The 21731-nt window shown below is 33.3% G+C and overlaps 1 protein-coding gene across 1 annotated transcript in view; it reads left to right on the top strand.

Annotated features, from left to right (window-relative positions):
- Window positions 1-21526, top strand: part of OTOGL (otogelin like) — a 90733-nt gene extending 69207 nt beyond the window's left edge. Inside the window, 16 exon segments of the mRNA XM_070947882.1 lie at window positions 91-305; window positions 1605-1746; window positions 3163-3348; window positions 4216-4428; window positions 5887-5991; window positions 6119-6226; window positions 7774-7875; window positions 8603-8707; window positions 8811-8851; window positions 10475-10538; window positions 11155-11333; window positions 12660-12761; window positions 13570-13689; window positions 15196-15241; window positions 19501-19580; window positions 21326-21526. Coding sequence (XP_070803983.1) covers window positions 91-305; window positions 1605-1746; window positions 3163-3348; window positions 4216-4428; window positions 5887-5991; window positions 6119-6226; window positions 7774-7875; window positions 8603-8707; window positions 8811-8851; window positions 10475-10538; window positions 11155-11333; window positions 12660-12761; window positions 13570-13689; window positions 15196-15241; window positions 19501-19580; window positions 21326-21526 — 2009 coding nt within the window.
- Window positions 21527-21731: the final 205 nt, after the last annotated feature.

A 21731-nucleotide genomic window follows, 5' to 3' on the forward strand; every position in this document is an offset into this window, starting at 1 on the left:
TGACTGGGTGGGCGTGGCCAACTTATTTTTTTTCTTAGAAATGTAATCATTTCAATCATTTATATATTTTAAGTATATGTTTATTTTAAGGTGTCTGCAATGGTGATCCTGCTGATGACTTGAAAATGCAAAATAGAACAATAATTACAAATATGGAAGAAGTTGAAATTTTTATCAAAAGTTGGCAAATTGAGAAATCTTTTGATGTAACAACAAGAAGACCCATTAGAAACTGCACAGAGGATAATTGTACATATTGTATGGAACTCTTACAGAAGTGGGTTTTTGCCCCTTGTCACAAAAAAGTGAGTGTGAAGTAATTATAAGTACAGAATAGAGTGGCAAGCTTTGGTGCCAAAGTATCAGACTCAAATTTGGGTAGAGTATAGTAGAGTTGTAACCAGAGGTGGTATTCAGTAGGTTCTGACTAGTTCTGGAGAATCTACTGGAAATTTTGAGTAGTTCGGAGAACCGGTAAATACCACCTCTGACTGGCCCCACCCCCATCTATTCTCTTCCTCCTGAGTCCCAGCTGATCGGGAGGAACCTTCCCCTAGGAGTAGGGAGGGAATGGAGATTTTTTTAAAAAAATTGATTTATATGCCGCCCTTCTCCGGAGACTCAGGGCGGCTTACAATGCTTTAAGCAATAGCCTTCATACTTTTGTATATTTTATACAAAGTCAGTTTATTGCCCCCACAATCTGGGTCCTCATTTTACCTACCTTAGAAAGGATGGAAGGCTGAGTCAACCTTGAGCCTGGTGAGATTTGAACTTGCAGTAATTGCAGGCAGCTGATGTTAATAACAGTGCTTTAGTCTGCTGCGCTACCACGGCTCATTTTGCAGTATCCTTCCCCTGGAGTAGGGTGGGAATGGAGATTTTACAGTATCCTTCCCCTGCCAGACCCACCAAGCATGCCCACCAAGCCATGCCATGCCCACGAAGCCAGGCCCACAGAACCGGTAGTAAAAAAATTTGAATCCCACCACTGGTTATAACATATAGGCAGATAGGGCTGGGAAGTGGAGTTTTTGATTGTTTATATAAACTCCCAACTCAGAGGAAACAGATTCTTTCTCACTTGTTTCTCAAAGGATTAAAAACGTCTCTGGCTCGACAGTCTTCAGGCTAAATCTCCACATTCTAAATGAGGCCCTTGATAATCACCACCCAGCAAATTTCAGCTCCCTGTCTGGCTTCCAAATGAGCGCAATTGATTAAATAACTGTCTCCCTGATTTTTTGCAGCAGAATTTGAAAATGCAGAAGGGGCTGTAAGAAGGAAGTGGAACTAAACTTCCTTTTTCTACCGATAAACCAGGTTCCATATGCAAAAATGACTCACATAAATATGACTTTCAAAATGGGGAAAATGAATGAATGAATAAAAATCAATTGGGCAGTTATTTTTTTAAATATAGGAATTATATTAATATTTCAAAAAATAAGATTATTTGATTAATATTTCAGCAACTTTTATTGAACAGCTATATTACCCAAATGATGGTGGTTTTGTTTGTACAAAAGCTGTTAATATCAAATGAATGATTATTTTTCTCCAATTTATCCAGATTATTGATTTATCAAATATATTTGATCTAGGTCTCACCACAAGATTTTTGTGAAAAAATGTGGATTAACAATACTTATTTTGAGAATTATGAATGTGATGCACTTTCTGCATATGTAGCACTATGCAACAAGCATAATATCTGCATTAAATGGAGGACACCAGATTACTGTTGTAAGTTTAATGCCCTCATTCCTGATAATTTCATTTTTACTTGGCTTTTGCATTCTTGTTTGCTAGATATTAATGATACACAGAAGGCTAGATTTAGAACGGAACAACTCAAATTTATGTTTTGCTTAGCACTCCACTCAATAACACTCGAGATACTATAGGTTAATATTGATAGTTATTAACTACTAAATGCTAATACAGGTAGTCCTCAAATTATGGTCTTAATTGAGCCCAGAATTACGATCATAAATCATGCCAGTCATTAAGCAGGTCCCTTTCATGACTGTGCCTGATTTTACAACCTTTTTTGCAGAATATTTTTTTAAAAAAATCTAACATCTGCAATGGGCATATTTTGCTGGAAATAGAAATAAACACTGGTTTTCTGCCCTTTTTAAAAAAATAAATTACAGTCACATGAATTCTGAAAAGGGGTATAAAGGTGGGCCAGTTGCTAGTGCTCAAAATGCAATTACATGATTACAGGGGAAAGGGGCAGGGAAGCAATTGGTTGTAAATTGAAGATTACCTGTATGTTATGATAAACTATATAATCTAATTACTGATAAATATGTAGATTGTTTTCATCACTCTGTATCCCAGATTTTAGAGTAGGCATATACACTGTTGTAAAATATTTTTCATGTAGGATTACCAAATATCTGAACAGGCAAAGGAAGACATTGACAATTGGAAAGGAGGACAAATGGGGGTAGGGGTAGGAGGACACTCTGTTTACATTTCTTGGCATCCATGACAAAAGTAAAATTAAAAACTGAAAAACAATGCAGTATATGCATATGAAATTACTTTTTTCAGGGTCAGAAAAACTGTTTTTTAAATTGCAATATTTTTCTTAAAAATCTTTATTTTCAAGAAAATATGTTAGCAATAATATAGAATTGATACCAATGAACTTTTCAAATTTCACTGTAGAAATATATGACAAGTCCTGGGATCTACAGGTTACAAACTAATTTTTGTTACTGAAAACAACCCCTGAAAATCTAATCAGATGTAATCAGATATTTGATTTACTATTTCTTCTCCATCAGTTCAATGCATAATGCTAACACAGCAAGAGAAGAAAACTATATGTGACTACTTGGAGCAAGTAGTATCAGTTAAAGTATCAGTTAAAATAATCTTCAGACAAGGATTTTAATGGAAATGGCCTATATTTCTAATCATACAATTCATTGTTTTCTAATTTTATGATTTATTAGTTGTATTCGTTAACGTTTATCCTTTGATGACAAAGAAACATTTTACAAATTGTACAGACTGAAATGTGTAGCTAAACCTAGAAAAACTATAATTCACAAGAAATGTTTCCTCATGCCACCTTCTTTGCCGTCTCCTTTTCTAATGAATGTTAAGAAAATCTGAGCAATATTTATTTTCCTCCACATGTAGGGCTTGCTTGCCCTGATGGGAAGGAATATCAACCTTGTGTCCAACCCTGTGATGCAAAAACATGCCTAAATAAATGGTTTTATGAAGAGTCATCATGTTCCTATTTAAGAGAAGACTGTGTTTGCAAAAAGGGGACCATTCTTCATAGAACAAACTCTGACCTTTGCATTCCAGAAGAAAAATGTGGTGAGTAAGCCTATTAATATGCTAACATATTTTTCCTATTAGATTCAAGTATTCTTGCTTTCTGATGGGACAGAGGCATGATTTTTATTTTTATCTTCTCTTTATCCAAATAACATAAAATTAATAAACAGTCCAGTATAGCTCCAGAATTTATATTCCCTAATTGGTATAACTAGGAAGCTGATATTTTTCTATAGAGGTTTTACTGTAAAAGTAATCATAACTTCATAAATCCCATTAAATTCATTGCGATGATCCTCATTTTAATCTGGAATTACACCTTCCAACTGTTTCAGAATTTGAAAGAGCTTTATGAGTGTTACGAAATTCCAGTTTGCTAATAAAAATCCTTCCAAATATGTTAATTTTGAAGTGATAGAATTATAATTTCTGAGGCTCAAGGTAAAACAAATAAAATAAAACGAAGGAATCCAATATGATTATTTTATTGACAAAAAAGGTTCTTATATCACTTGCAGTATTGAATTAAGCCAGGCCTGTACTTTAATGTTCTAATGACTCAGATATCATATACAGAGTAAAGGTAGGTATCCATTCTGGATTTGTATAGCATAATTGCAGTCATATGAGCCTGAGGTCAAAACTATATAGCAAGAGGCATTAATTAATGATAGTTTTGCAAAAATGAAAAATTATCAGGTGCAAATAACAAATTCCTGTAATATTTCCTTTCTCTCCTTAGAAGTGTCAGCATTTATTTTGCTCCAGCTTCTTACAAATATCAGAAGTTATTTAACTTTCAGCTGCTGGTAACAGATATAGTTTATAGTCTTATATCATAATGCAAACAGGGCATTTTTTTTGGATGTCATTAAAAAAGATTTGTTTTTTACTTTTTTTTAATAGTCTGTACAGATAACGAAGGGCATCCTCACTCTGTTGGGGAGATTTGGATTGGCTCCAATAAAGGATGCTGCATGTATAAGTGCATGGAGAATGGGAACATTATTGATACAGAGCCTGAATGTGATAAGCAGCCATCTCCAATGTGTGATAGAGAGGCTGAAGTGATTGTCAGTGTAATTGAAGAACAAACTTGCTGTCCAAAAAATATCTGTGGTAGGTAATATTTATGACAGGCACGATATTCAGTTGATAGGAAAGAATCTGTGTGTAGTATAGAGGAATCTAAAATATTTGGCACAATTATTTATTTGTCTATATTTTTACAAATAACTCAGGGAGACAAACATATCAACAAACCTTCCTCTTCCTATTTTCCCCATAACAACAATCCTGTGAGGTGGGTTGGCCTGAGAGAGAGTGGTTGACCCAAAGTTACCCAGCTAGCTAGTGGTACTTGAACTTACACTCTCCCATTTTCTAGCCTGGTACCTTAATCACTAGACCAAATTGGCTCATAGCTAATGTATAGTGAGATAATAAGCTATCATTGTAAAAGTCAACATTTAAGTTTTTTTAAAAACCTATTTACCATATTTCATTTCTGTTATCTAATATGAGCACAGCCCATGAAAAATCTTCCTTTTTTGAATTATAGTAGAAATATTCAGTTCATCATTTGTTGACCAAAGTCAAGATGGCAAATATGAATTGAAACACATTTTTGGTAACACCTTCTCATGGAGAAGTGGGAGATGGCATACAGATTTTTAGACATGTTTAATTATGGACAATTAGAAGATCAATTAAAACATGAGCATTCCAAAACCAGTCTGAAAGTTGAGAAAGTGGTTTTGCAAACATTCTCAATTATCTCTTAGAAGTTAACAACAACAACAACAACACTAGGTAGGATTCCAAATGGCAATCCAGTTGTATGCTGAGCTAATCCCAGTGACATGTATTATTCTCTATGTAATTTAAAGCTTCAAGGGGCGCAGTGGCTCAGTGGCTAAGATGCTGAGGTTGTCAATCAAAAAGTCGGCAATTCAGTGGTTCGAATCCCTAGTGCCGTGTAACGGGGTGAGCTCCCCTTACTTGTCCCAGCTTCTGCCAACCTAGCAGTTCGAAAGCACATAAAAATGCAAGTAGAAAAATAGGGACCACCTTTGGTGGGAAGGTAACAGTGTTCCATGCGCCTTTGATGTTTAGTCATGCTGGCCACATGACTATGGAGATGTCTTTGGACAGTGCTGGCTCTTTGGTTTTGAAACGGAGATGAGCACTGCCCCTTAGAGGCGGGAACAACTAGCACATATGTACGAGGGGAACTTTTACATTTACCTTTAATTTCAAGCTTCTCTGCTTTTAGTTTAATGCATACATTAAAATAATGGTACATTAATGTAAGAAGCCAAATAGCTTTATATACGAGTTTTTATGTTAGCACAAGTTGTTCTTTGCTTTTAATATATTATATATAGTTAATATAACATTAAATATCAGTAATCTATAATGCTTTCTTTGGAAAAAGAACAGTTAGTCCATATTCAAATCAATTTGTTAATTCATCAGAACTGCTGGAACAGACAATAAACCTTTTCCTTATCATTTTCCCATGAAAAGGTTAAGCATATATATTTATTTGATTCAGGACTCTATTTTTTGTTTTAGAATGCAACATGACTCTATGTAGCCCTATTATCCCGGTATGCAAAAGAACTGAGAAGCTGACAGTCAGATATACTCCTTTCTCCTGCTGTCCTCAATACCAGTGTGGTAAGTGATAGGATGAAGAATGAAACTGAGAAAATATTTTTCATTTAGAGTCATATAACTTCTAAACTCTTAAAACAGCAAGTCATTGGTTGTATTTCACTAGATTGCTTTGTTTTTTTTAATTCAGAATGTGATATGTCAGCATGTCCTAATGTTACTCGTCCAGAATGCCGAGAAGATCAGTTTATTGTGGAAGTCAAATTGGATGATACTTGCTGTTTCTCCTACTTGTGTGGTAAGTAACATGTTAAAAATCTTGGGTAAATTGAGGATTTAAATATCTAAGATACTGTACCTGTAGATTTAGCGGTGACTTTTTAAATTTAGTTACAAAATCACCTAGTTTTTCATGGAAGAATTTGCGAATTTTCTTATTGCATAGTACCTATGCATAACTTGTTTTTGACTGTAGCAAGGAAGAGGATGGGAGTTAATTGTTAATGATATAGTCTAAATATGTACTGTTCTCCCTCCTTCACAATGACATTTAATAAAGAAAGGGGAGGAAAACCTATAAGGACTCATTATACACATTGGTGGGATTCAGGCAATTTAACAACTGGTTCTCTGCCCTAATGATTTCTTCCCACAACCAGTGTGCCAAACTGCTCAGGAAGTTAACAACTGGTTCTCCTGAAGTGGTGCGAACTGATTGAGTCCCACCACTGATTATACAGTATGCTTAATATTATACTTAGAATTAAAATGAGCTATTCTGTGTAACACTATTAATTGATTTTATTATGAATTACTTAAATATATTAAATTGTTAATATGTTATTTGGCTTTGATAAGCTTTATTTATCATTATTATAATGCCTTCTTATATTGGTGGATATAATGTAATTTAACTGCTATGGATATTCTTGTGATCTATATCCCTCTGTGTATTGCTTGAGTGGCATATAAGTAAAATACATACATACATACATACTGTGCATACATAATTTGATCATAAATTAACTATTGTGAAATGTTATAAATTCCTTTTTAAGTTAAATTCAGCAGTAGCTTTTTTCACAACACACGTATGAACTACAAAAATAGTTTCCCCATCCATCCATCCAATCATTCAGCCACCCAACCCACCCACCCACCCACCATTTATCTTCCTATATTTCTGGTATTTCTTTGTTTTTCACAAGAAGCAATAACTGGGCTCAATCTAGCTTTCAAGCTTGAATGAGGTCATATATATCAATAACCACCAGTAGAAATATACATAGAAGCCCTGGTGCATTATATGACATCTAACTACATATATCATGTGCTCCCTGTGTCTCCTATTTACATATTATAATACCATCATATTTCTACTGCAAAATAGGACATTATTTTCTCAGGAGTCATGTGAAGATTTCACATGTTTTCTCAGGTCAGCGAGTTGAATAAATGCATCTGATTTAATTCCATTTAATTTCTAGCACTTAATGCCTAGAACACCTGTTTAATATTAGAAGTTGTAATGCAAAGTTGGAGTCCGTTGCTTGAATTTTAAAGTCTTTTCATAGTTTGACATACATACTTATTTTGATTATTTATTTATTTATTTAGTCATTCAGTCATTCAGTCATTCAGTCATTAAGTCATTTTGCATTTTTGCAAGCTATTAAATATTCCATGATTCAAAACATGGTTACAATCTCTCTTGAATATGCCAGCATATAAATCTAAATATAAAACTGTCCCATAGCTGTATATATGGATGTGTGTGTTTGTGTGGATATATCTGTATATACATTACAATATATATATTAAACTATGTTTATGTTTCTCTTGAAGTTTGTGAATCTTGCATTGAACCTATTCCAGAATGCAATGAAGAAGAACTTCTTGCAGTAGATCTTAGTACTGCACATTACTGTTGTCCTCATTACCACTGTAGTAAGTTTTGTGTTGGATTACATAACTTGGAATGATTACTATTTGTTTTATTGGGATTTTTCTTTGTATTCTGTCATAAACTTATACTTATGCTTGTAATAAATACAGTATTGTTATAATGCAGCTGCCATGAATGTAGAATTATTATATTATTGCTAAGATAATTGCTATTCTAAAAATTCAGGAAAATAATCAGGCAAAAATATATTTAGCTATGTACAGCTATTCAAAATCTAAGCATGTATAATCTAAATGAGTTGCTCCTTATCTCAAGGGTTGCCAATGGCAGAAATCTAGATAGACCTGGTGTCTATCTTAGCCATTCAATGGGAAATATCTGATACCAAAAAAGTGATTTAGAGTTATGTATTTACATGTATTTACTTGGAGTGATACTTTGGGGTTTTATTTTACAAACAACTATTTCTATACTTTACAGTTAACAGATTTGAGTCAACATGAATAAGATTGGCTCCTTTATCTAAATCAGTTTGTGATATGAAATGTGTTCTGCTATTGAAACCTCAAAATTATTTTTGATTACTTGAACCTAAAATGATTATTCATTTCCAAACCATTAATTTAAGGTGGCAGGTAGCAATAATAAGTAATACAAATAGTAGAATAGCAGAAATAATAATATAATAGAGAAAAGTTTTTTATGTTTATTTTTCTCTAGTGATATTGTGGCAATAATCTTTTAAAGACATAATTTCTCTTTCTCTAGTATGTGAAGAGAATCTGTGTCCTTCACCTCTTCTGAATTGTTCTGCTGATATGAAACTAATTAAAAAAAGAATACCTGGACAGTGTTGCCCAGACTGGAATTGCGGTATCCATAATTTGCTTTTTTTCTAATTATATAAATGAATGAAATACAACTTCTATTTTCATTGATGTGGTCGTACTGAACCCTTCTCTCTGATTTTCTCCAGAATGTGATTGTGAGAATGGTACTGTACCAAGCTGTAAATTGGTAAGAAATGTTTATTTTTATAATAGTTTTGGAATTCTTATTTTTCTTTCATTTTAAATATTTCTATGCTACTCTGTCCTACAATGACAGCAATTATAAGTTTGCAAATCATGTAAAATGAATAAAATTATGTCAGTGTATGAAACGAAAATATCTTGATAGAACTGACATATACTGTGCAGTGAATTCTGATAAAATCAGAACTAATGATAGATATTGGTAGCAGAATGTTGGTAAACACTGACAGCTTTCAGAAATTGTTCTGTAACCAATCCATGTCAAACCAATGTTAAAATGAGAATGCCTGTAAAGAAGCTGAGACTGAGTGTAGAAAGTGACAGAAATATGGGCCAAATATGAATAATAACAAATACATACGTAGACAATAGATTAGATGATAGATAGATAGATAGATAGATAGATAGATAGATAGATAGATAGATAGATAGATAGACAGACAGACAGACAGACAGACAGACAGCTGGATGAATGGATAGCTTGTGGCATATTATGCTATAGAATATTTTTACTAATTCATTTATAGTAATAACAATGTTTATTATATTCTTCTATTTTTATATCAGGAACATAGCAATTTATGATACAAATTTCTTTGTATCTGTGTTATTCAAGTTTTAGTTTTCTTTTTTTCTTTTTTGACTTTTGGCAATTACCTAATACATTCATACAGTGTTCTTGTCAATATTTTCAGAAATGGCTTGTCTTTGTTTTCTTCCTAGAGAAGTAATTGATCCTAAATTACTTCATTAACTTTGTGTCTAAGGCAGGACTAAAGTCAACTTTTTCATTTTAGTCCAACACCTTAACCAGTACAGAAGATTGGCATATTAATACCAATATGAAAAGCAATGAAGACGTGACTTGATAGATATTTGCTGTAGTTTTTACAAGTTGTAATTATGTTGTTAGCTGTTGTGCTTGTTGGACAAATCTAAACCTACTATTAGACAAAAAAATTTGGGGCTGTCCTAAAGTTGCAACATTATTTGTTACATTTATAGAGAATTATTGTACTAAGTCATTCTACTGCACATATTGCCCAATATTCAGTATGTAGACACAATCTGCCTTTCTGCTGCATATAATAGAATGCCTTGGGGTTACCTAACACCTACAAAAAACATTCACAGATCAATCAACTGATTGGTCTTTTAAACAGCTGTACAGTTGTGACACACACACAAAAAATGGTCAGATCACACACTCATGATTGCCATCCTCATTTTTTTTACTACATTTTGTGGACTCCCTGCAGTTACACATATTTAGTTGCCTCACCTGAATATGCAACTGTAACAAGATTGAAAAGCAACAGCAGCTCCCATTTGACTTTCTCATTTCTGGTGAATATCAATGTAGTTTGAGTTTTGTAGAAAAAAAATAACAATTGTAACAATAACGAGGAGATAGACCTAGTGCTCTTAATATGGGCATGTGGCCTAATGGTTGCTCCAAACTTGCATTCAAATGTGCAACAATATTTTGCTGCTAAAATGCATTTGGTAATTTCATTTGGTAATTTATGTAGTTGTTCACTTTCTTACAAATCGAAGTACATGTATGTGTGCAATTGAACAAATCTATCATTGAAATATTTCATAGGGTGAAGTTCGGAAAATAAGTGCTAATGCTTCTACTACATGTGGATGTCCACATTATATTTGTGGTATGTACATAGGTGTATGTGTGTCCCCGCGCGCACACACATGCATATGAGCATTCTTTTCAATAACTTTTGTTTAATATTTAGTTTTAGTAACATAGTTGTTAAGACAAGCCCTGTACACTTTATGTGCTTACAATTTTCAGTAATCTTCTAGCTTAAAATAAAAAAGGGACAGATTCTGTTAGAACAGAAATATTCGCCTAAAGAATATTCCTGTTCTTTAGTAGTAGTTCTTTAGTAGTGTTAAATTTATGAAGGGAATGATAATACATAGATTGCTGAATATATTGTGCTATTTGTATTCCATTAAGCTATGTATTAAATATTATTAAATTCCCATTTATCCTAAATTATCAGGGCAGTATGCAAGGAAAAGAAAAAAAAATACAAATACAATAATACTAGCCAAGGTCACACTAACACTAAGCTCTAAGCATTGAACTTTGAAAATAAATCACAGTTGATCACCAAACGTTTCTTATTGTATATGAAAAAAAATTGATATTAAATAGTACTCTTGTTTTGCATATTCTATTTCCTTCCTTCCTTCCTTCCTTCCTTCCTTCCTTCCTTCCCTCCCTCCCTCCCTCCCTCCCTCCCTCCTCTCTCTCCCTAGAAAAAGAAAATGTCTGCGTATTCCGAGAAATCACGGTACTGAACCCGGGTCAGACATTGATTCAATATTTGGATGGAGAACTTTATTATATGGCAAAGTGTTCAGAAGAAAGAGACCCTAACTCAGGATTTCACACTATGAATCTGGCAGTAGTTAATTGTTCCCAAAAATGTGAAGCAGTAAGTAAAAATATGCAGACAAAGTCATTTCTGGACATAATTAATATACCATCATTTAAAATCTATAGCAAAATCTGTTTCCCGAGAATGGAGAAATTTGTAATTTATTTATAACCAATAGGTATTTTAAAACAAATGCGGGTGAAAAATATGAATTATGTGCCTAACTATGCAATGATCCTGTTATTTTTCCAGAGAAGAAACAGGCAATTTATTTCTTTTACATTATAGTCACAGAGCTTCTCAATCCATGGTCCTTCTATATTTTCCTAGTCTTCTTTTATAATTATGATTTTGGCTTTTGTGTGGTGGGCAAAACTGCAAACTCTGGACTCATTGCCTGAACTTTTAAAGCAGCCCCTTATCTCTTTTTGTGGTATTTTGGGATTATGCATGCATAGAAAAAAGTTATCCTACTTTGACAGTGAAGGCTGAATAAAGTAGCTTCCATGAGACTCAACTAACTCTGTTCATCTTGATCTTCACAGGCAATTTGCAAAGCATAGTCTGAGTGTGAACACATTATATTTGACCTAGTCTAGTCAAGGGAACATCTTACAAAGCTGTGGAACTCGTTTCATAATATTCTGCCTTATCTTTGCCCTGGGACAGGGAAAGGAATTTGCAGACATAAATTGAGAGTTGACTTCCATTTTCTCTCCAAAAACATAAAGTTAATTCATCAGACAATGTTAATTCAAGTGATACCTTTTCATAGCTTTATTGCACAATCTTTTTATGTTTAAAAAATCAGTCACATCATATATCACTTTTTTCTTTAAAAAAGGTCAATCTTCATTATGTTATCACCTCTTTGCTAATACTGTAATTGGATGAAAACCTGCATATTATAGTAGGAAGCAATTTTCATATTTAATATGGTAGAAAGGGAATCTTATTAAATACATAGGAAATAATAATGTTAAATGTACTTAATTATATATATATTTAATATAGCTATAATTGCATGCAATTTGTACCTTTATTCTGTTGCTTCCACTTTTAAGAGTAACATTCCCAACATATTCAAACTCTGAGGCCAAACTAGGTTGTGTACACCTGCTGTATACAAGGCTAATTTTTATTTGGTATAAGACTGTTACCTATATTACTTTAAAGAAAAAATGCAAAAACTAACCTGTTGATTGGCATTGTCAAACCTAAGCTTATATCTCATCAACAGGAAAGATATAGATATAGTTGCCAAAGAAAATCATATTGTTAACATATTGATACATGCTGCATATAGCAGCTAAATATAGTTTTAGCATTTAATTGCCTTATATATTTGAGACAATCCATAAGGATATTCTTTCTTTTTAACAGCATCAAGTACACAGCCCATCTGATGATCAACATTCTTGTGGTTCCTGCATAAGTGTTTCATGTCCTTTTTATACTGACAATGGAACTCTTGAGATTTATGAAGTAAGTGGGTTGAAAAATGGCTCAGAAAACAATGGATAAGGATTCCGATTAAATCAAGTAGTAAATTCTACAATTTTCTCATATGATTACTCTTGAGTCAAATTCTTCTTGATTGGAGATCATATTGCACATTGAATATGATTAACTAAATGGAGCTAAGTATATAACAACACCAGGAATATTGATGTTAGCTTGATATTAGTAAATGGATTCTGTTTAAGTTTGATTTACATATGAGCAGACATTTAACCAAAGTTACCTGCATCTGTGTGGACACCATACTCAATCAAATTTTCTGTTTAGCACAGCAAATTAAGTTACATGTGAGTTCTATTTCTGGTGTTAAGCAATAAAAAACAGTTGTTTTCTGCTGAAATTGCCCTTTTTGTAAATGCTTTCTATGAAAAATAGATTATGATATAACTCCTTTTTTATTCTTCCATTCAATCTTTATTGATGCTTGGATACTTGCTGGCAGATCCCTGCAGTTTCTTGGCAAGAAAAGTTTTCTTGGCAAAGTCACTGGCTTTGGGCCTAAGGCAGGATTGAACTCACAGTCACCTGGTTTCTAGCCTGGTATTTTAGTCACTACACCAAACTGGCTTCTACTACTGTATTAACTCATTGTTCTGATGTTCTCAGAAAACATTGACTGTTCAACAGAATTTAGTATTCATTAAACTAAAATTACAGCCATTAAGGATTGAAAAGTTGTCTTAACATATGATTCAATCATTATTTTTGCTACATGGTAGCCAGTTTTCAATTTCCTTCCTTTTCCACACTGCGTCTCTCTTTTTTTTAATAGGAAGGAAGCACATGGGACTCAAACTGCACTAAATATAAATGTGCAAAGATTGGTGTGGAGACAGTGGTACTTGGCTCCAGTGTGTTTTGCCCACCCTTTAATGAGACTGAATGTGTAAAGGTTTGTACTTTATAATTAAAATATTCCTTATTCATGAATGTTTAATTAATTGGGAACTTAATATAAAGGTTTGTTTAATATTATAAAAATATAAAAAACTGCTTTTACTGTCTTAATTTTTTCCTCCAAGTTATACCTTCATACAGATAATACTTTGAAATCTAGTATTCTCCCCCATTAGCCCATATTACCTCCAAAGGGATATATATGAGAGTTACAGGGGTTAAACTTGATTCTGTCTTCCCTTATTCATAATGATTTTAGAAACATATACTGTCTAGTGTCTTTGATTCTGACATATATTTCCCCAAATGCCTAAACAAAATTAAAATGCAAATCTAATCCACCAAATCAAAATCAATAAATTTTTCAAACAAAAATTGATCCAAAGTTATCTTATAGTCAATTGATTCAATTTTTGTATTGTTTTGATTTGTTTTGATTTAGTGAAAAAATGCTACCAATTCTTGAAAAGTAAATGTGTAGTGGAGAAGAATTACCTCAAGCTTATGTTACATAGTTTTAGTGAATTCTAAATAAATGTATAGAGGCAGTACAGGTAGTCCTTGACCTACAATTAAGCCCAAAATGTGTTTTGTTAAGTGAGACATATGTTAAGTAAATTTTGCCCCATTTTACTACCTTTCTTGCTTCAGTTGTTAAATGAATCACTGCAACTGAGAAGTTAATAACTTGGTTTTTAAGTGAATCTAACTTCCCCATTGACTTTGCTTGTCAGAAGGTCACAAAAGGTATTCACATGACCTTGGGGTACAGCAAAATTCATAAATATGAACCAATTGCCAAGTATCTAAATTTTGACTACATGATCATGGGGATTCTGGAAAGATCGTAACTCTGAAAAACGTTCAGCACTTTTTTCAGTGCCACTGTAACTTTGAATAGACACTAAATGAACTGTTGTAAATTGAGGACTACTATATTTGAGAGACTTCAAAGTAGGTTGTTATGTATAATTGCAGCCATTATTTTTTACTTTTTCTCCAAGATTTTTGGCTGCATAACCAATTTTCAATATATCAGGAATACATCAATATAACATTCTGAGGAAATAAAGTTTACCTTCCATTTTACATGAAGGGACAATCCATTGTGAATCTTTCAGTTCTTTTAAGATATAATTCTGGAATGGGAAATTTCCACAGGAATTGCAGAGTTCTAGCTGTATGCTATTTTTTCAGCTTGGTGTTAAGAAAACTTCATTTTTCATCTTAACATCTGGCTGAAAAAGTAGCCTATAGCTAGAACTCTGCAATTCCTGTGAAGTTCTCCCATTCATGAATTATATCTTTAAAAAACTGAAAGATTCATAGTGGATTGCTCCTTCATGTTAAATGTTCCCTTAATTAAAATAGTTAAATATTTGTAGATTGGATCTGATATCTGGCCTTTTCTTTTTGTTTATATGCATTGCAGTATCCATATGCCTCAATGTGTTTCTTTGAGCACAGTCTTTTTTGAAATATTCCTTTTTAATTTTCCTAGAATGGAGGCTCTGTGCAGACCTATCACAATGGCTGCTGCAAGACCTGTAAGTGAAGACAGCTATATTGTGTGCTAGTTCTGCGTTGGTATGGCTTTGGGTTTGGACAGCTGTGTGCATTCTTAACCTCTTTAAGGAGACATATGAAAAGAAAACAGCATGCTGTCTCTGAATCATGTCATATGTGTCCAGTCCTTAACAAAAGTAATTGACAAGCCTGGCTTTATATGGCTGCTAACGTGCTGATATTAAAATTTAAATTTGTGTTTTAACCTTTTCTTTTTGATATATAACCAGTTCCTCCCAAAATAATATAGATATGGCTAAAAACTGTTTTGAATACCTTTAGGAAACAAAGATTATCCAATTTATTAATAGGATTTTTCTCTAGTTTGTTAATTATAAGATTAACAAAGATGATAAGAAAATGGGAAAATGAGAAAATATGAATATTTTATTTAGGTCAGTCAATGCAAAAAAAAATATCAAATGATAGTAGTTACTGACCTATGTTCTATGGAAATATGTTAAGTACAACCATAAGGTTACATGAGAAAATGATATAAAATGCTTATATAAAAAGGGATAATTGCACTGTTGAGACATTACATAAAAACAGTAAATGTGAATATATATATATTCACACATATATATTTAATACTGTAGTTTCAGTAACTGCACTGTAAAACATATAGGTCGGCTCTAAAAGGTCATAAATTTTCTCGTTCAGGATAGTGGATAAATATTTTACTCAAAAAAATATATCAAGGTTTATTTTCTGATAATCTTACTTCTCAAAGTCTCAGTTTAAATGAGAACTTAAATGTAAGTACAGTATGATTACTTTTCACAATGGTGGAATTTGGATATTTTATTAGAGATAGTAAAAATCCATCCAACCCAGGATGGTTCTTTCTATTTGAACTGGAATGAACATTTTTTAATGAGTTTCTTTTGTTCATAATACAAATATTGCTAGCAAAACAGTTTCCTTCTCCTAGCCTTATTTGAAAATCCAACAAAGAAACCAGGATCAAATACACCTGAATAAAAAGCACCAAAGAAAGAAAAAGACAGCTGGGTTTTAATAATTGCTGGTACTCTCAAAAATGTTTTTCTCAATCAAGCCTATTTATACTTTTATTCTTTGGGAAATCCTTCATGTTGCATATCAACAAATCAGGGTGTGATCTTGTCAAGATACTAGATACTTGTTACCAGTATCTAGTATCTTCTAGAATACCTGTCTCTGGATTCAAAAAGGCTGTACAAAGAGACTCTGTTTTTCATAAATTCATATCCACATACTACAGATCTTACCCAACATCTAAAGCAGTGTTTTTCAACTTTAGCAACTTTAAGATGTGTGGATTTCAACTCCCAGAATTCCCCAATCAGCCATACTGACTAGGGAACTCTGGGAATGGAAATCCATATATCTTAGAGTTGCTAAGGTTAAGAAACACTGCTTTAGACGTTGAGTAAGATCTGAAGTATGTAGTCAAACTCACCGCTACTGTAATATTGCTTTTACAAGTAGTGATTTTTTTCTTCTGGTATTTATTTACAATAGATGGCCATAAAATAATACAGTCATTTGTTAGATCTCCTGCCTTCTGTTAAGAAGTTGATGGCAGTATGTCTAACACTCCTCTCTCCATTTTCATATAATATCCCTGTGACATAGATCAGACAGAAATTTATCCAGTGTAGAAGAAAGGATAAACTGGTCTCCTGGGTGCTAGTCTAACACTTTAATCACCATACCACACTGGCTCTGATGAAGCACTTGTAGAAAAAGATAGCTCACCAAGGAAATATCTTGCCACCAGCAATTCCTTTATCATCTTTCATATTTTGCTAAATGTTGTCTTGCACTCTGCATTGCCATTAAATAGTATTGGCCAGTGGTATAGTGTCAGGGAGAAGAAGAAATCTGCAAACACTGTGTGTCTCTTCAATTTTCCAGAAGAATGCTTTCTGATCAGATTTCTACTCAGAATATTCTGGAACCTACAACACACATACATATATTTTCTTAATAATTTCAAAGTATCTCTTTCTTCACATCATGACTTAAATCTAGAAAATCCTTTACCTAAAACAAGTTACTATTCTGAGTAGTACAATGACAAGGAAAATTTTGGCAATTGTGTCACTAAATTGACATATTGATATTAATAAATTGATATTTGAAGGTTAATAACATCTCATGAATACCATAAATTTCTCTCTCCCAATCAATATTTTATATAAATGAAGTAAATCATGTAAAAGCCAGCCATTGATGGGTAGAAGAATTTTTCTTTACAGTTCTCTAAAACAATGTTTAACCAAAAAATTTGGCTTTAGTAGTTATCTTCAGAACTGTTTGCTGAACTAGCTTAAAAAAAAATCAATATTAAATGCTGTTTTATATACTAATAGAGTCTTTTTTAGAACAAATAAAAGCATGTGCTTTTAATGGTTAAGGAGTATAACTGAGCTACAAGTACAGCTTAAAATCCCTTGGGTTTTAATGGTAATGAATGATCTTTATTTGAAATGGTGAATGATTATATGCATGCTGAGTGAGTTCATATGTTTAATTCTTACCTTGCCAAATCATGTTCCAGGTTTCTTTTTTCACATGTAAAATGTAAGGGCCTTATTATCCACATGGGTATTAAAACATAGGGTTATAATTAATTTAGAAAAATAAGAATACTTGTTTCTTTTTATAAAAAAGAACAGCTTCCATGAAAATTATTAGCAGTTGGCAGTGTAAGAATTAATGAAATGCTGTTTATGTAAAAATGTTTTTGCTTATTACAAGAAACTTATATTCCCAATAATTCTGCCAGGTTCTGGACGGGGTGTATTACCCTTTGCCATTAGCCCTGTAGTCTCTACTGATAGTATTAATTGTGAACCAGGTATTACTATTTTTAATAAATGTATTTTATTTTCTTTATTTTTTAAAAAAATTGTTGATATACATAGATATATTATATTAGGTTGTGATTCAGAGAAGTGTTGATTGACTCTATAATTATCAAAAAATATATTATTCCATAGTAAAACTAGCACTACCTAAAGATGCACTTCATGAATCTGATTTTGTAAACAATTCTGTGGATATAATTCTTGAAATATAAGCATTGAACATGGTCAGAAAAGGAGCAAAAATATATTTCTAGTAAAATTAATGATATGGACAAGACTCATTTTGTGACTTTTATTGGGATTTTAAATTTCTGCTGTTGTTTTCCCTCTGTTGATTTAATTGTTTTTCAACGTTCAAAGTAGTTTACAATCAATTCATAAAACAATATAAAATTTAAAAGCAAATCTTAACTAATACTGATAGAATATATATATTACAATACATCAGGGAAATCTACCCAAAGTGAATAGCAATATTAGTAACAGCTGAATAGTCTAAAAGCTGTATGAAAAACCAATCTAATCTTTCTACAAATGGAGCTTGAAAATCAGAATGCCCTACTTAATTTTCTATAGTTTGATAGGGTTATTTTACTCTGAGCGATGAATTATAACAATGAAGACTATTAAATATATTTGTAATAATTTCAATTCAGCTGAATTGAAATTGAACTGAAGAAATAGGAAAATAGGGAAAATAGGCAAGTTATGTTATGTTGTTTGCATAACGAAACTGGAAAGCATTCTGCCTTTGCAGTTATGCCTGCTATAATTGCAGCATAATTCAGATTGCAGGGTATTTTCTGCGGATACTTTCTTTCCATTCTAAAATTAAATGGCAATCTCAACTATGCTCTTATTTAAGAGTAGTTTCTTGGATAGTCAGGTGTGCTGTGTCACACAAAAAGAACTGCACCTTTGTTGAGCTCCTCTTGGAAATCCTCCAGTCAATTCAGAGATCTGATAGAAACTCTAAATCAGCTGCCCAAGGGGACCAGAAAAATGAGATCATGATAGAACTGCCAATACTAAGCATTCCATACTCTTAACTTTTATACACATTTTGATTTGACTGTAACCTTCTTCACACTTATTGAACATGCTTGTTCAACCTATTTTAAATCCAGTTGCTGTGCAGCCTTCATGTCTAGGTGTTCCATTAGGAAGAGAATAGGAAAAAAGTATATATTAATGTGCATAAACAGCTATGAGATGTTCTGCTATTACAAACAAAACAAAGCTCCACAAACGGATTATGGGTGGAGGATTAGACACCTTGGTGCATGTTCAGATGAGTACAGACACCTAAAGAGCTCTTTAACTAATGATGTAGTAAAAAAAAAAAGGCTTGAGTAGTGTCTTCATACTTTATGCTTTATCAGGTAAAAGAGACGAAAGGATTTGCCAAAAAATAATGGTCAGAACTACTGTAAGAAAAGAAGACTGCGTAAGCCAAAGTCCTGTAAGTATAAATGCCTAATTTGGGGGCTACTTCCTATATAGGAGCAAGAGGGTTTTTTTCTTCCATTCAACCCTGTTTGATTATCATAGACTGCCTGGACAAGTTCCTGCAGTTTGTTGGCAAGGTTTTTCAGAAGTGGTTTGCTATTGTCTCTAGTCACTTTCTCTCAGCCTTAGAGCATATCAGTTGCTAAAACAGGCTTGTGATTAGTGTGGTAAACATACATGCAAATCCTATTACTGTTTTGACATCTGGAAAACCTCTCTCCCTAGTAATATCCTCCTACTCATAAAAAGAATTTGCAGTTTAATTGCTTTTACCCTAACATTATTTAAATGCTGACTTCATTAGTTCAGAGACATCTCAAACCAGATCACTAGTGCAGAATACAATTGCCTCTAATTAGGTAATGACCATTCTTTAACATGGATACCAAAGTCTACTGATAACCCAAGCAAGAATTGAGTTTAATTAATATTGAGGGGACCTGTCCTGCCAATAATCAAGTTGTTGTATTTGCACCAGTGTAATTTCTAAGTGATCTCCAAAGGCAGATTCCAGTAGTTCAGCCTATTGGGGATCAGGGCATGGCCTGCCATCACTGTGGCCTCTTGGTCCATGTATGGTTGTAACTGGCACTCCAGAACCTCTATATGGAACCTCCCTAACAGCTATTGAACACATGCTTATTCAACTTACTTTAAATTGCTGTGTAGATTTTGGAAAAAGGCCTCCTGGCTGCCTTTTTCTACCTGCTATGGCATTAGCAGCTTTCATCTGCTATTGAAGCAAGAGTTGAGAATACAAGCAAACCCACAAGTCACAAAGTCCTTCTTTCAGGGAAATGTGATCCCACCCAGAGAAATGCTGTAGGATTTAATCTGAGTTTACTTTGCCCTATTCACAACTCCTCTTCAGGATCCTCGCAGTATCTCTTGGATGGTGATGCAGAAACCAGGAATCATCAACATGTTATCAACATTACACTAGATCAGTGGGTGATATCTTCCATAGCTTTATTCTAAATGTTAAATAGCAAAGAAAGAAGCCTGGACCTTGGAAGTCTCTGCTTAGGGGTTCCATGAGCTCAAATTCTTCTGCCCCAAGCACCATAGCCTGGAACCACCTACTCAAGTAGGAGCATAATCACCATTAATAGTATCCTCTCTACTTCAAACCCTTGTGGATATCCCTGAATGGTTTAATGGTAGATAATACTGGAAACCACTAAGAGGTCTAATAGAACCAAGAGGGACACCATTTTCCCTGTAGAGGGATATTTGCATGTGCAAGAATAAGTATTTGTGTGGACATATCACCTCATCTAACATGTCCATGAATATGTGTATGCAGAAATCTTAAGCTTGCTGCCTTGAACTGGAGATGTCCTGTTATTTATTAATATTCCTTTCTCTCCTTCCATGTCAGGCATGGATGCATTTAAGCAGCACACTGATATGTATATTAAAATAATATTTGCAAGTATTACATAGTAGTGTACAGATGTCCTTGTTTTAAGAATTAAATGGCAAAGTATCATAAAAAGGCAAATGGCAGAGGAAGCAAACAGGCTGATCGTGAATAGACCATGGGACTATTTCATGAGACCTGAACACACAAGAAATTCAGCAACATGATGAATTTCCAAACTTTTAAAATAGATTTAATGACTGAAGCTGTCAATAAATTTAAAGGCTAAAATTTGAAACTATCAATGACATTCTTCTCCTTCCTGTCTCCAACAGATAAGTGTGGCTTCTTGTGATGGAAAGTGCCCCTCTGCTACAATTTTTAATGTCAATGTCGATAGCCACTTAAGGTTCTGCAAATGCTGCCGTGAAAATGGAGTTCAGAATCGAACTGTGCCACTTTACTGCTCTGGAAATGGCACTGAAATTCTGTATGTCATGCAGGAACCTACAGACTGTTCATGCCAGTGGAATTAAAAACTTTGTGATTACTTGCAAACCAAGTTTTTGTTCTTTCTTATGATCAGATTTAATATATAAATATTTTCTCAATTTATATATGCATACTGTATGTAAAAAGGGAGCATATTAATTTTTGACACATATGGAACACTTAATTCACTTTACAGTAATATACTCAGAAATGTGAAGTATGTATGTAATTCATCAGGAGCAGTCATTT

This window comes from Pituophis catenifer, unplaced genomic scaffold (genome assembly GCF_029215685.1).
Source record: "Pituophis catenifer annectens isolate HBS135680 unplaced genomic scaffold, rPitCat1.0.hap2 SCAF_7, whole genome shotgun sequence".
NCBI classification, from domain to species: domain Eukaryota; kingdom Metazoa; phylum Chordata; class Lepidosauria; order Squamata; family Colubridae; genus Pituophis; species Pituophis catenifer.